The following is a 16,083-nucleotide window of genomic DNA, read 5'->3' as shown; positions in this document are numbered from 1 at the left end:
CCTCAGCTGTCACTTTTATCACATTAAAAGCGCCTGCTCCTATTTTTTCCTAAGCGCATGAAGCTCACCTAATCATTACGCGTTCTTAACATAAACAGGAATACATATTTTTTTTAATAAATAGCAAAAGCGCAATGAGTCGCTGTTGGAGAATATTGCTAAAATCACATTCAGCTGTGTGTGCTGCCTTGAACACACCCCGCTGAGTACCCCGATATTGTTCAAGGGGAATAATGGCTGCACAGGAGCCGTCTCCACCATCTTCCCTGGAAGGCAACAAACCTGGCTTTCCTAAGAAAATTCTGGCCAACAACCTCGAAGACAAGCACTTGTGCAATTCGTGCCAGAAAGTCCTGAGAAGGCCCTTGCAAGCCCAATGCGGTCACCGCTTTTGTTCGTTCTGTTTCAACAAAATAGTGAGGTGAGTTGTAGTGTCATGGTTGCGAGCGAGCTAGCTAACAGTGAGATGTGCAGCAGCCACAGCTCGTCACCAAACCTACCTTTTAAAAAATAACCCTTCAGTTTAATGCTGTTCTGCTTATTGTCACAGGTCACGGGGAAACAGGCAAGTTAAGGGGATAAAATTGTAAAGACCAACTGCAAAATTCGGCGTATAAATGATTCACCAGCCATCATTTATCTTGATAAAATCTCTGCTTGGTGATGTGTTGTCCTCGCAGTCTAGTGCCGCTAACCTGTGTGTGGATGGCCGCAGCTAGCCGTCTACATTTTCCACAAGCTGAACTTGACAGTGTCTTTTATTACAGTTGTATCAGTTCACTATGTATGCCGAATTGACCAGAAGGTCCATCAGCTGTTAAAGCCTTTATAATATATTTCACTTGGTTTGTATCTTTGTGGATAAGCGAGCGAACCTTAAATTGGTTAATTTCTGATTGGAGTTCAGGATGACCTTTATTCATACTATGAATAAGTGGCCTGATTTTGTTCCATCAACGCTATTTATTATGTATTTTAACTTAAAAAAATGTTCTAGCATAACAGCAGCATGCACAAGAATATGTTAAAAAAAACATATATTTAAAAAATGCACTAAATATTCCCTTAATATCATTATTCACATTTGGACAGGATAACCCTAACCCTTATTGCTGATTATTATTTATATTTTCTTACGTGTGTTTGCTGGAAACAGACTTTTTTTCATTTCGGTTTTAGTTTTAGTTGATGATGAGTAATGTCTGCAACAGCCACAGCCAGACTGTAGCTGTCATACCCACGCTCAAAAAAAATCTTATAAAATAGGTGTTAACTAGAAGTAAAGACAATACACAAATAAATCAAATTGATAAATAATATTTTAAATCAGGAAAGGTGACAGAATTAAAGGGTCTCAGAATTCAGTGTAACTGGTTATGTGGCCAATACATCAGGTTTTTAGTCAATGTAAATATATAAAATACAAATACTAAGGAATTATTATCTTACCTTGTTGTGTAAAAGGTCTCAGTGTTGATTTGTATTGTAGTAATTGTGTTTTAAATTGTGCTCACATGTTGAGTATTCCTAAATAAATTTACAAATAATCACAACTAAATGACACAGACAAAGTTGAGGTCAGGTTGTAATATTTCCCCCATCACAGTTCTGGTTAGTTTTCTGGGAACTTGTCATGTACAGTGATGTCAGATGTCAGTGATGTCAGAATGAGTCTGGCAAATTGAATTCCCCAGGGCCCGTTAATAAGCTAACATGGTCATGCATTGCAGAGCGATGGTAACTGATTACTGACAACAGCATGTAAAGACAATTTTACAGTAATCACATGATTGTAACCAATAAATAAACATGTTGTTTTATGTAATTTCACAGTAATCTGGTCTAATCTGTGTGAATGTAAATTTAAACAGCATTTACTGTGGTTCCATTCAATCATTCCTTTGATAAAATGACAAAATGAGCTCAACTCAAGGTAAACTTATTGTTGTTAATGTGAGCTTTCAACATGGAGCTTTCAACCACCAGCAAACAGAGCTGCCTCACAAGTAATGATCTTCTTCATTATCATTTAATGTACTGTTTATATTTTCGATTTATCATAATGTCCTTAAAATGTCAGAAAATACTGTAAATTCCCAACCTCTCGAGGTAACGTCTTCAAATGTATTTTAAGAGTTTATTATTATTATGTGAAAGCTCAAATCTTCACTGTGGAGAAGCTGGAAGCAGCAGAAGTGGAAATTATTGCTTCACAAATGAATAAAAACAATGATTTGGTCATCTAAATAGTTACCATTTAATATAATGTTGATCGACTTATTGATTAATGAACTGGAGGGTGTCTTTTCTCCACTGACTCCTGATGGATGACCTTTGACCTCTTCCTTGTGGATGCTGTGTGTGGTTATGCTGTGATGTTCACAGACGAATGATGTCATCTGTGTGTATTCATTCTTTTGTCCAGGGTCTTTGTTTTCTTGTTTCACTGGTGTAATTTCCCCCCACACTGCCGCTACCTGTGATGTAATGATGACGTCATATGTTGGAGACGAGAGTAGCCTACAAAACACAGGCAGAGTTAAACAGGGTTTGAATAATAATGGTCAAATGTAGAGCTGAGAGGATCAGTCAATTCATTATTTAGTTGATAGAGAAAAAAAGAATTGTTAATTGTTGCGAATTTACATTTTTCAAGCAAGCAAACTACAAACTACACCCTGATTCCAGTGTGTGTTTGCTGTTTTTCTCAGTTTTTCTGTCATTGTAAGATAAAATACTGTATAGTTGAGTTTATGACTCATGGCTGCACATAACATTTAAACATGTCACTTTGCCAATTTTGGGAACCTACGACAGACATTGTTCAATACTTCAAACATTCTAATGTTTAAAAAAACCAAAAGATTAGTTGACAAAATACTCAGATGAATCAGTAATAAGCTCATGTCATATCAAATGTTCTTTGTGTGACACAGAGTAGATGACATCTTACTAATGGCACAATGCAGTTTATTTATTTATGTCCATCTGTGTTCTTCCTCTTTTAAAGTTCCGGGCCACAGAAATGCAGTGCGTGCATCAGGGAGGACTTGTTTGAAGAACCCACCTCCATTCTCAAGCAAGGTGGTGTAAGTACACTTTGATCCTATGTAGAGTTTCTCATGGTTACAGTAGATCCAGCTTTGTTAGGCACTTTGTTAACATCATGAACAGTTTGTCACGAGGGAGTAAGTAATGAAAGGGCAAAAAAAATAATATAAAGAGATATAAAGCATCAGCACTGTAACGTCACAGCCATTGTTTGGAGTACGGGGTCAACACAACTAAAGCTGTCCTGGAACTAAAACTTTGCAACTGCTTTATGATTCTTGGCAGCTCTGATAATAGATGGAGCCACTATAGTCCAGTGTACCTACAATGACCATATGTGCAGGAGAAATTAGAGCCAGGAGAGAAAAGCGAGCTCCAAGTATCCTGATCCTCAGTAAACCGATGCAGAGCTGCCTGTCGGTAACACAAGCCTTCATACTGTAACTGAAGACACCAACCAGCAAACTACAATCTCTGCTTTTCCATCCAGGCGTTTCCAGACAATGCGGCTCGGAGAGAAGTGGAGGCTTTGGCGGCCGTGTGTCCCAACGAAGGCTGCACGTGGACGGGGACTATCAAAGAATTTGAGGTGGGCGGGGGCAATGAAGGGATGTTGTGTTCGCACTGGCAATAAGTTAGTACAGTTGTTTGGCAGTAAACAGTGAAGCTGATATCTGTGAGATCAGATTAAACTGCATCGCAAGCACACGTCGCTTCCTGTCAATCCCTTTGTGTTTAACCCTCCTGTTGTCTTCCCGCTCACCATCAAAATGGACCTGGTCTGGTTTGACTGTTTATAAAGCATATGGTATAAATTATCACCCATTTCTGTGTTAGACCTTTTAAGACAACTTCATTCCAATTTGTAACACAGGTTTTACACATATATTTAGAAATTAAATGAATGAAATTACACCTCCTGTGTCAAAATTGACCCAAGGACAACAATCACTACTAATAAAAACCACTATGTAGAGAAGTCATTTCTTAATATGAATTCATTGGCTGTTGAAAACAAACATGCAGACCATACATAGTATAAAACATCTGGATTATATTCATGTAACTCAAACAGACCTGCTTTCAATGTGACTGCTCATTTTAGTAATTAATTAAGTAAAACTTGATTTTATAGGATTTTTTAAAAACAATAATTATGAAGTGCTTCACAGTTCTTTAAAAAAAGCATTTGAATCAAATACAAGTAGAATGTTGACAGCAGTCCATTGTCTGACAGCTGCCTCTTGCTCATAAAAACACTGCTGTTCATGTCCTGTTCTATCAGTAATAGATCATTCATGACTTGATGATTTAATATTGGTCACTTGCTCAATTGGTCACTTATAGCAATAGTGTGGTACGATTATTATTTTTCACATCAGCATGTTTTATCTTTATTATTAAAGTGTTTTTTTTAAGTAGTTTTTGGTATATGTTTCCTTTGTCATCTGCAGGCCAGCCACGAGGGTCACTGTGACTTCATGATCATCCTGTGTCCTTCCTGTAAAGAGCTGATGAGAGCTAATGAACAGGAACGACACAATGAGCGAGAATGTCCAGAGAGGACGCTTAACTGCAAATACTGCAAAGAACCCTTCCTTCTAAAGAACATCAAGGTGAGATGTGCTAGTTTTGGTACAGGTAGAAGTAGTGCTGTGGGATATGGACAAAATTTTATATCCCAATGTAGATAATTTTATATACCGATAATGATACATGTCCTGATATAGTATTTTCGGCACCAATTCCTCTTTGGGTTCTGTTTCCACTGTGTTGTCCGCCTCTGCTATGTTGTTTACATCTATGTTCCCCTAGCAATGCCGTAAACAAGGTGACGTAAAAATGCTACCACAAAGTAGTAGCGTTGCTGCAGTTACATTAGCCTTCTTTCATTATTCATACAACATAAACTCACATGATACATTTGGATTACCCTACGGTCATTCCAACATTAAATTGTACTTTACACTGCGTACTTAAACCACAACCGTAGTAATATTAACGTTGGTTAGCGGTGTTAGCTGCTAACGTTAACGTTAGTGTAACAACAGAGCTAACCCAGTAACCCACACGTTAAAATGACGATATAAACGAGGATTATATCGCACGGTAGACATTTTTATATCGCATTACGATATATATCGTAATATCGCACAGCACTAGGTACAAGTCCCACCCACTTTTTAAAATGATGAGTTTGCCCCCCCCCCACACTTTTACCATGTCAAATATCGGTACATCAGTCTATCCACTCAGCGTTGTTTTCAGAGCACTGTGTCAGAGCTTCATTATCAAATTCGTTCTGCTTGTTTATTGAGACATAACCCAAATCAATGAAACTCTGTTTCATGTTTTCACTGATACTGACAACTTCTCACATATCGCGCACATGCATACTCGCACACGGTGCTGCTGACGCTCGGTTGATGCACAGACCGGGAAGCTAAAGGTGGTCAAACACTGGTCCAGGTCATTGTTAACTTACTGAAACTAAATATTCTTAATTTGTTGCCTTTATGTCTCTGTCACAAAGTCTCTACACAGACTGTCCAGTTAGCTAGCTATTAAGAAGCCTTAATGCTACGTTGTTAAAATAGTGAAAAGATGAGGAAGTGGTTATTTTTCATTTGGTTGCTACTGCAGAGAGGACTGGTCTGTTTTTGGTTGTTACTGTAGAGAGGACTGGTCTGTTTTTGGTTGTTACTGTAGAGGACTGGTCTGTTTTGGTTGTTACTGTAATCTCTCAATACACTATTAATGATCCGATACTTAAAGATACATAAACAGCAACTACCGATGCGATACGATTCATCCCTGAATCACGATGCAATGTGATTCAACACGATTTGATCCAACACAATGTGATTCGATGCAATATGATCTTGCAAAGGAGTGATGCTATGCAATTCAATGAGATGGATTATAACTGCTCTATTATGCTCTCACGATGCATTCGTATTGTGCCTGCGTGTATCCGTGTATCAATACGAATCGGTTAATCTTCCCATCCCTATACTGTAGAGAGGACTGGTCTGTTTTTGGTTGTTACTGTAGAGAGGACTGGTCTGTTTTTGGTTGTTACTGTAGAGAGCACTGGTCTGTTTTTGGTTGTTACTGTAGAGGACTGGTCTGTTTTTGGTTGTTACTGTAGAGGACTGGTCTGTTTTTGGTTGTTACTGTAGAGCGGACTGGTCTGTTTTTGGTTGTTACTGTAGAGGACTGGTCTGTTTTTGGTTGTTACTCTAGAGAGGACTGGTCTGTTTTTGGTTGTTACTGTAGAGAGGACTGGTCTGTTTTTGGTTGTTACTCTAGAGAGGACTGGTCTGTTTTTGGTTGTTACTGTAGAGAGGACTGGTCTGTTTTTGGTTGTTACTGTAGAGAGGACTGGTCTGTTTTTGGTTGTTACTGTAGAGAGGACTGGTCTGTTTTTGGTTGTTACTGTAGAGGACTGGTCTGTTTTTGGTTGTTACTGTAGAGAGGACTGGTCTGTTTTTGGTTGTTACTGTAGAGGACTGGTCTGTTTTTGGTTGTTACTCTAGAGAGGACTGGTCTGTTTTTGGTTGTTACTGTAGAGAGGACTGGTCTGTTTTTGGTTGTTACTTTAGAGAGGACTGGTCTGTTTTTGGTTGTTACTCTAGAGAGGACTGGTCTGTTTTTGGTTGTTACTGTAGAGAGGACTGGTCTGTTTTTGGTTGTTACTTTAGAGAGGACTGGTCTGTTTTTGGTTGTTACTGTAGAGAGGACTGGTCTGTTTTTGGTTGTTACTGTAGAGAGGACTGGTCTGTTTTTGGTTGTTACTTTAGAGAGGACTGGTCTGTTTTTGGTTGTTACTGTAGAGGACTGGTCTGTTTTTGGTTGTTACTGTAGAGGACTGGTCTGTTTTTGGTTGTTACTGTAGAGAGGACTGATCTGTTTTTGGTTGTTACTGTAGAGAGGACTGGTCTGTTTTTGGTTGTTACTGTAGAGAGGACTGATCTGTTTTTGGTTGTTACTGTAGAGAGGACTGGTCTGTTTTTGGTTGTTACTGTAGAGAGGACTGGTCTGTTTTTGGTTGTTACTGTAGAGGACTGGTCTATTTTTGGTTGTTACTGTAGAGGACTGGTCTGTTTTTGGTTGTTACTGTAGAGAGGACTGATCTGTTTTTGGTTGTTACTGTAGAGAGGACTGGTCTGTTTTTGGTTGTTACTGTAGAGAGGACTGGTCTGTTTTTGGTTGTTACTGTAGAGAGGACTGGTCTGTTTTTGGTTGTTACTGTAGAGAGGACTGGTCTGTTTTTGGTTGTTACTGTAGAGAGGACTGGTCTGTTTTTGGCTGACAGTCTCTTGGTTTGATGTTTGGATATAAAGAAGAATAAAGTAAGTCATCACTGGTAGTAATCAGTTAACTTCAGCTAAGTACACCTGAGTCTCTGATGGACAGGAGCTGTCTAATAAAAGTCTGGCTGATTCATTTATAAACTGGCTCGTAAAACTGATAAATATTCTACTTTTTGAGGAGCAAGCTTTGGCATAGTGCAGAGGGCTTTGGGTAAATTTCCAGTTTCACAGACTGCTACTTTACAGTCAGTTGTATTTACATTCAGTATAATTTGAATAGATACTGCTCACTAAATAATGATCACTCCACCACCTCTTCTGACATCTAGGTGCATGAGAGTGAGTCAGAGACAGGTGCAGGATGCAGGGACAGTGGAGAGAGATCCTTTTCTGTGGTGAGTGATGAAAGGGATTTGACAGTTTAGAATAATTTGTCAATGGGAATGTTGAATGTTAAACATTACAGTCAAGGTGTATAACCTGTATGACCAATAAAGTCAAGTCAGTATCATACCCATCCCTGGTGAACCATCTTATGCCATGCTCACTTTCAAACTGTAAATCAATAATGGATCCTTAAATTCATTGTAATTTATTTGTAAAGGTATAGACCACCCAAAAAAATTGGAATTTGTGAATGATTGTCTCACCTGTATATTACTCCAATTATTAAATAAATTCATATGTGACATATGGATTCATCAATTTCTATACTTTTAGCTTTTTAATGTCTTTAAACATGTGATCCACAGGATGTAATTATAGATTGTTCCCATCATTTTTCTCACAGTATAGTCAGATCAAAGTGTCAAAACACCTCTTAAAAAGCACCAGAATACAGGAAATGACATGAGATATTTTTATTATTGTTTTTATTTAATCTTTTTGACCTTTCTTTTTCTTTTTTTTCAGGCTCATGATGAAATCTGTCCAAAGTACCCGATGATTTGTGAAGGCTGCGCAAAGAAAAAAATCCCCAGAGAAAAAGTATGCCAGATATTAATTTTCAAGTGATTTCTCATAATTCTGTCAGATTGATCTCATTGACTCTCATTTAGCCAGGGATCAGAGTCTGCAGAGTATTCTATACATCATTAGCTTCTTTCATTTTTTTTTTGTTTTGTTTTGCAGTATGTGGACCATATTAAGTTCTGCAGTAAATTTAAAGCACCATGCAGATTTCATGTTGTTGGCTGCGATACGTCTGTAAGTAGACATTTTTGTCATAATTTGCTGTATGTGTAACAATGGCTAATGTCATATATGCTGGATTATTTAATAACTTGGCAAAAATCAACAAAAATGACACACTTAGTGGATAAAAATAAAAGAGGCAATATTAAAGATTGATGTATGAGTAACTTTATAGTATATTGATATTGAACAGCCTTTATTACATTTTAACCATTTGGAAGTTTGCCAAGGTATTACATCATTCAATCGTTGTTACAGAATTTGTTTGCTACATGCCTGTAATTGAATCATATGTTGTTGCGTATGAAGCCCATGTGTATATGCATAATGCCTATATAAAGTATTCATCAAACATGGACATTTTCATGGGTTACTATTCTATTAAAACAAATGAGGACTTATTGACACTGATCAACAGAATTGTAAGAGTGAAAACATTTCAGATCAGTTTGAATTTGATTTGCAGTATCGGCCCTTTCAAGTAAATATTACAGTAGAAGCACCTTTTGAAAAACACTGCTGCTTTTCCACTATTCTTCTTTATAAAACCCAATGAAATTAAATTGAAATCAAATAATTTAACAAAGCAAACTGAAGAAGACCGTTAGATATAGTTGAAAGCTAGTAAGGAAAATAATTCTTGACTGATTTAGCATTGCATATTGGAGCAGAAACAGAGATATCATCTTTTCTTTATTCCATGCTTTCTTCCTTGTCAAAACCTGGCGCCTAAATTACCCACAATGCAACTTGACCACCAACAATTTTGTTGAGGTTTCAAGTGTGTTATGCTAATAGTAGCTAATGTAGCCGGGAGCAGCTAGCCTCCAGCAGAGATGAGTAGCACCTACAGAGGTATGGTAACCTCACTTCTTTCTAACTCCACACTCCCTTATTTTTTAACATCACACTTGTAGTCTTCAGACCCAACTGATGCTGACTCAAGTGGCATCACTTGATGCAATTTACCAGATTTCACACAGTGCCATCTGGAGGAACAAAGATTTAATACAACTCATTACTGCAGTGGCACTCCCCAACACACTTTAATGTGCTAAATCTGTGGAGTTCTACCTTACGTAATTTTTTTTCTTGTCAAACTAGCTTCCAAAGTCAAAAATGAATGTTAATGTTCTCTCAGATTATCTGGAAGCCTTGTGGGACCAGCAGTGTTCAAATCCAGCCACAGATTCTGGGCTCTAACTCTGCTACTCTAGGACATCACTGCTGTTTTTCTGACATGCTTCCCGTGTAGCTTTGGCTTTATTTTTGGCATTTGTGTAACACTGAAATATAAATCTAGTTCCAAATGGCAGTTGTCCTGCAGCAGGTTGTCCTCCAGGATCATCTGACCTTTTCTTTCACAGTCTCTCCAGGGTGTGTTGCACAGAAGCATCCCTGCAGCATGATGCTGTCACCCCCAAGCATCATCCTGGTGATGCTATGTTTCTGCTGATGTGCTTAATATCAGATCAGGCTGTCAGACCACAGAATGCACCTGTGAGTCTGAAACAAACACTGGCCCAGATGTCCTTTTGAGTTGCTGTATTTTGTCTGTTTTTTATGATTGACAGTATTGTACCAGTATAGATATAGACATAAATGCACTGATAGGCATATTTAGTGCCTTGTACATTTTCTTGTATTCTTTGCCTGAATAGTCCTTGTAATACACTGGAGAAGATTTCTTGTCTTCATCCTACAGTTTTTGACAGAAAACTGACTAATTCATTCTCCAGATTCAGATGTATTTAACCCAGGATTAGGTTCTTACCTTAATCACATGTAGCTAATCTCCATTCACCTGAATATGCAACCAAAGGGGGTTAACACTCGTGTTTTATATTTCAGTTTTCACGATATCAAGCATTTCTCAGTGTCACTGTGCTTAAACAATAAAACATGAAAAACGGTGGGGATGAATACTTTAAATAGTGTATGTATCCATCATTAGCTTCATTATTTTTTTTGCAGTATGCTTATGGCACAATGTCACACACATTATGGTCGTCATGGATGAGACGGTTGTTTATGTTCGTTATGTGTTTCTGCTTGTATATTTATTTCCTGAAGGTGGAGAAAGAGAAGATCCATGACCATGAGCGGCAGTGTTCGTATGAACACCTCAACCTGCTCCTGCATTTCATCATGGGCATCAAAGTGAGCCTTGAGAGCCTGCAGCCCCAGAGCCTAGAGGTGGCCAGCCATAAGCTGCAGGAGCTTCACCAGTCCCTCAGGGACCTCGAGATGAAGATGAGCCAGCTGGGTGGGTGTGCTCCCGTGCAGGGTGCATGCGCCCCCACCCTGACCACCTCCTTCACACCACTGCCCAGCGCCATGGGCGCCGCCCTAGAACTGCAGCTCCAGAGCGAAAAGACCAAGGTGGCTGAGCTGAGCCGGCGCTGCCAGGACCTGGAGCTCAAAGTGAGCACATTCGAGAACATCGTCTGTGTCCTCAACCGAGAGATGGAGCGCTCCTGCACCACCATGGAGGCCTACAACCGCCAACACAGACTGGACCAGGACAAGATCGAGATCCTCAACAACAAGGTGACAAAGTGACATGATGACATGTATACAGTTCAGTGGTGGTTCTCACAACATTGAATGAAATCTTAATGATGCCAATGAGAAATTATATTGTTATGGCACCAGGAATTAAAATAGAGCGAGTCACTACAAATAATAGAGAACTTGAAAGGGTAGCTTCATCCAAAAATAAGTATCATTATGTACTCATCCTTGCATCAGTCAAAAGTCCCTGTAGTCCCAAAAAGTGTATAATATGATATTTCTCAAAACATCATCTATATTTAGTAGGGATATTTACTAAATATTATTTACTTAAACATGTAATATCGGGAAGTATCGGTATCAGGTTTTTATAACCAATGTTTGTTCTGTAGGCTTCAGGATTTCCAAGCCTGCCTGAACGCAGCATGGGACGTTTACCGGTGTGCGCTTGATGTCGTATAACGGCAACAACACGCTAGACTCGTGGGTCGCTAACTGTGGCTAACCGTGGCTAACTGTGGCTAACAATTTCATAGTGTCCACCGCCATATACACGAACACACAAACCAGAAGCGAGGTTTACCTCCTCGTTGTCATTTTCTCTGTTATGTTTTCATCGAGTCACCTCTGTGACGTCACCGTCAGAGTCCGGTGGGTCCTATCTGGGTCCTACTCTGCTATGAGCCCCGTTTTCACTGCAGGAGAGAGACACACCAGCTGAGAGGACCGAGTACGTTCCTGTAAAGGTCCCGCCTACAGAAACAGGGCTTATGTCTGTGGTTTGGAACAATTTCCAAGTGTGTCCAATGGATAGTAAATTTGTAATTTGCAATGACTGGAAAGCAGCATAATAAATAAGTGCCATATTGGCACTTTTTTCAATAACTTAAGTTGAAGTTGTTCTCTTATTTTGCACAAACAGTGTTTACATTTGGAAAGCCATGTTGCATTTATGTTTGCATCCAGTGGGGCCTCACAATAAAATTAGGCATAATGTGTTAATTCGTGCTCATGTGTGCTGCAGGTTCGTCAGCTGGAGAGGACAGTGAGTCTGAGGGACCTGTCCATCGTGGAGATGGAAGGGAAAATGAGAGAGATGTCTGCAGCCACATACGATGGCATCTTTGTCTGGAAGATCTCTGATTTCACCAAGAAGAGGCAGGACGCCGTGGCTGGCCGCGCCCCTGCTATGTTCTCTCCCGGTAACAGCTTCAAACCATGACTAGCATCTGAGTTATTATCCAGAATTTCCACTTACTCCAGTGAATAACAGACATTATTATATTTTCCAGCCTTTTATACCAGTAAATACGGCTACAAGATGTGCTTGCGGATCTACCTGAATGGAGACGGAACGGGCCGAGGCACCCACTTATCTCTGTTCTTTGTGGTGATGAGAGGGCACAGCGACGCACTCCTCAAGTGGCCTTTTAACCAGAAGGTAATCAAGATCTCCACCTTGCAGACAGAAATAATACTACTGTAAACTAATAATTAGCTTGAAATGAATACATACATATGGAAAAAACATATACTAATACTGGACAATATGATACGTTTTCTAAGTATTATAAAATTTAGTATTAATCTATAAACATAAAAATATGTCTCTTCCAAGGTTCACCCACTGGGCTATGACTGCCTTCTACTTGATTAAAAAACTGTGTATGTGACTTCATGTTTCCCAATCTTGCATTTTGGAATAGGATTGGCTTTTTAGTCGTGCTGTCACGTCATTCTCTTACAAACAGGTCTTAAACTCACCAAAGAGAAACTTCCTCCTTTAAAAGTGAAAACAACCTTCACAAAACATCATTCTGCACAGTGAGGCTCAACCAAAGACATATTAGGTGGAGGGGGACTTTAAGGCAGTAGATTGTAGATTATAGATTGTGCATTTCTGTAATTAGTAAGCATTTTAAAGCAGTACGTATTATATTTATACTCAGTTACATGCTGAATCTGTCTTAGCAAACAACATTTTCATGTCATTTTTCCATGAACAGTTTACAAAAACAGGGAACTTATTTAGCAATCTTTTATGTATGTTGGTAGAGGTTTTTTTAAACTAAAGAGAGACAGGTTAGCTGTTTTTTCTCTGCTAAGCTAAACTAGCCCAACTATATCCATACTCCAGCTTCTACTTAACATATAGATATAAGATAATTATTAATGTAACTCTCAGGAAGAAAGCTACTAGTGTATAACACTCCATAGACACTGTGGATATAAAAAATATTTTTATAATGTTTTATAGCTCGCTTTATTTGTAGCTAGTTTGGAAATCCAAAAGTATAGTACCCCATGTAGTTCTCTTTTAATTTATTTTTTGTATTTAGTTTATTTTTAGTGTGTTGTTGTGCCAGTCTTTTTTATTAATTTAATGTACGTTCTATTACCCATTATTTATTTTGAAAACACTGTTAACCATATTACTGTACTAGCTAGCTTCCGAAAGTGTCAACATGCTATAGCCTGGACCTGTATTAGTGGGTGAGCTCCAGTTTTTGTAAGGCTAGACTCCTAACATCTGTACCCAGGTCACCCTAATGCTGCTCGACCAGAACAACAGGGAGCACATAATCGATGCCTTCCGGCCCGACATCTCCTCCTCATCCTTCCAGAGGCCTGTCAGCGATATGAACATCGCCAGCGGCTGCCCACTCTTCTGTCCGCTCTCCAAGCTGGACTCTAAAAACTCCTACATTCGCGACGACACCATCTTCATCAAGGCCATTGTAGACCTCACCGGGCTCTAGGCAAAAGAGAGGGCATTAATCCAACCCTGCCTTTTGTTGCTACTAACCTGTTTGAATCAGCAGGCATTTGTATCACCAGTGACTGGCATTTCTCTTTGGGGTCTGTCTAGTTCATTCGGTAGTGGATTTTTGGTGGCAATATGCAAGACCAGAGCGGGAAACTAACTTTTTTGGCCACTAGCCACTGTGGCTGGTGGTCTTCCTTAGCCACTGTAACTATTTTACCAATCAAACACTTTTTATTCAACAAAAGCATTACCTACCAAAGTGACTGGACGAGTGAACATAATACATATGCCAGTATTTCTCTGCTGACAGTGTTTATTTCTCACTCTGCATGGACCCTCATGCAGCATTTCAGCTAATAAAAGTATTCTAAAGATGTGTTTAGACTGAACGTGAAGTGGATTTTCACCTTGCCTCATTTGCGCATATTTGACTGCTGGACCATTTGTTTTTATTTCGCCCTAAACAGTTCAAATACAAACTGTACATTAGTTGTAAACTAGCTAGCCATGGGCACACCGACCCTGTCTGTAATTTTTAGCTCAAGTTGAGACATTATCAACTCACAGGGATGTGGATTTCAATAATTTGTGCCACCTTGGATGCATTTGCATCCATTTTTACATTGAGTGTATGCAGTTGCGCTGCCTCTGGAATTTGCTTTGCGTTCTGTCTGAACACGTAAGAACTACATATTATGCTTGTGAAAAAACTAAGACACCAGTTTCTCTAATCTCAAAAGATCATATGGCTTATTGTACCATAGATGAGGCTTATCATGTTCAGTTTTACTCAGAAAAATAACAAGATTTTTTAAATAGGAGCAGTTTGGTTGAAACTTATTTTAATCCTTATTTTATATTATCCCAGACTCCCTGAAAAATAATTAAAGCTGCATTAAGTTTTTTTATTGGTTACTTGGGGGCAGAACACGCTAAAAATTGCACGTTTGACAAACTATAGCCTTGTAAAGTTGCTATGGTTCATTTGTTAGCAAGCGATTACTTGCTTATACATCCAGAGCAGCATAAGCATTAGTTTGCAGTTGTGTTTTTTGCTGACCAGATAATTTAAGTCCAATATTCACACTCTTTTTAGATTTGTTTTGGCCTCCACCAACCCCTGAGAAAAACTTGTTTTTTAAGCTGCTAAATGCTACACTGCGTTTACCAGCTAGCGGCTAATTCTGCTTTTTAGTGCTGTGACAGGTAGTTTACAGTAGGTTTATCAGAACTTTTCAGTGGTAATGGTTGTTGTGAGAAAGGAGGCGAAGGCACTGAGACTGAACCAAAACGGTGAAATTACAAGTTGTAAAACCAAAACAATTAGCTACAAGATGTTAAAAGGCTACATAGAGCTGAGGTAAATTGCAGAATTGGGCATTAATTGTCTGTAGATATGTTACTATGGGTAACCCCTTTCACATTACATTTAGTCATCTACCCCCCATTGTTAATATAAAAATATTAATAGTGCAGCTTTAAAAAAACAAAAACAAACATCAAAACTAAAGTGCTTGTGATGCAAATAGTATTTTTGTTAGCGATTTTCACCTGGGTTTTTTGTATTGTATTTTTGTATTTTTAAAGTTTGAGATATCAAACACCAATAAATTCCCAGATTTTTCTTTTTTTGTTTTTGAAAATAATAAACAAAACAACTGAAAATAATGAGCCTTAGACCAGTGATACCGTAGCTATGTAGATTAAACAGACTACAAGCACAGCGATAGACCAAGCAGGTCTAGGCGCTTGTGCTTACTGTTGGCTGTACTGCCTGACATTGTGTTGACCATTAATGTTCTTTAAATTGCAGTTTTTTGCATTTACAAATGTGGAGTTCCAATAACAGTGTGATGCCCATGTAGCCTTCAGAATATCGCTCAGCTTTTGCACACAGTTTGTAGTGCAGTAGGGATTTTAAAACTTGTTTACTCTTTCTTAACATCTATGCCTCCCAACTCTCAAGTCCTGTGTTCATTGGTAATCATTTGTGGCGGTGGACATTGCTTGAATTCCATGAATTCTGGGTGCAGTATTTAAGTTGTGAATGTTGTTGTGCGTGTGTGCGTACTGTTCCAGTTCTTTGCTGTTAGTTGCAGTGTTTGTTTGCATGTTGGATCTGTGGAAGATGCACCGTAGCTTGCAACTGTGGCTGTGTCCACAAAACTATAACAGCAATGGTAGTCAAGCTGATTTTACCCAAATGGAAATATAACATATTTTATTAGAAATAAAGCATAT

At 38.8% G+C, this 16,083-nt stretch overlaps 1 protein-coding gene across 2 annotated transcripts; it reads left to right on the top strand.

Annotated features, from left to right (window-relative positions):
* The first annotated feature begins 233 nt into the window (after positions 1–233).
* Positions 234–13,834, top strand: LOC128364580 (TNF receptor-associated factor 2-like). 2 transcript variants are annotated; one of them, XM_053325143.1, is made up of 11 exons: positions 234–421; positions 3,011–3,089; positions 3,542–3,640; positions 4,506–4,667; positions 8,280–8,354; positions 8,499–8,573; positions 10,635–10,721; positions 10,929–11,111; positions 12,100–12,277; positions 12,368–12,516; positions 13,616–13,834. In XM_053325143.1, exons 1-11 carry the CDS (start codon positions 234–236, stop codon positions 13,832–13,834), a joined length of 1,494 nt encoding a protein of 497 aa, XP_053181118.1. The 2 variants fall into 2 exon arrangements, with proteins under 2 accessions (XP_053181118.1, XP_053181117.1); XM_053325142.1 differs by having other exon boundaries at positions 10,635–11,111.
* The last annotated feature ends 2,249 nt before the right edge of the window (positions 13,835–16,083 follow it).

The sequence above is a fragment of the Scomber japonicus genome, chromosome 9, assembly GCF_027409825.1.
Source record: "Scomber japonicus isolate fScoJap1 chromosome 9, fScoJap1.pri, whole genome shotgun sequence".
NCBI classification, from domain to species: Eukaryota; Metazoa; Chordata; class Actinopteri; order Scombriformes; family Scombridae; genus Scomber; species Scomber japonicus.
The sequence above is the reverse complement of the archived record's forward strand: the minus strand, read 5'-3'. Positions and strand labels throughout refer to the sequence as shown.

What these genes read in the sequence shown, in the direction of transcription:
- LOC128364580 (XM_053325142.1), top strand. Translation starts at nt 234, where the DNA reads ATGGCTGCACAGGAGCCGTCTCCACCATCTTCCCTGGAAGGCAACAAA. An exon ending in TCCTTCTAAAGAACATCAAG is followed by an intron (nt 4,668 to 8,279) that starts GTGAGATGTGCT and finishes CTTTTTTTTCAG; the next exon opens with GCTCATGATGAAATCTGTCC. An exon ending in AAAAAATCCCCAGAGAAAAA is followed by an intron (nt 8,355 to 8,498) that starts GTATGCCAGATA and finishes TTTGTTTTGCAG; the next exon opens with TATGTGGACCATATTAAGTT.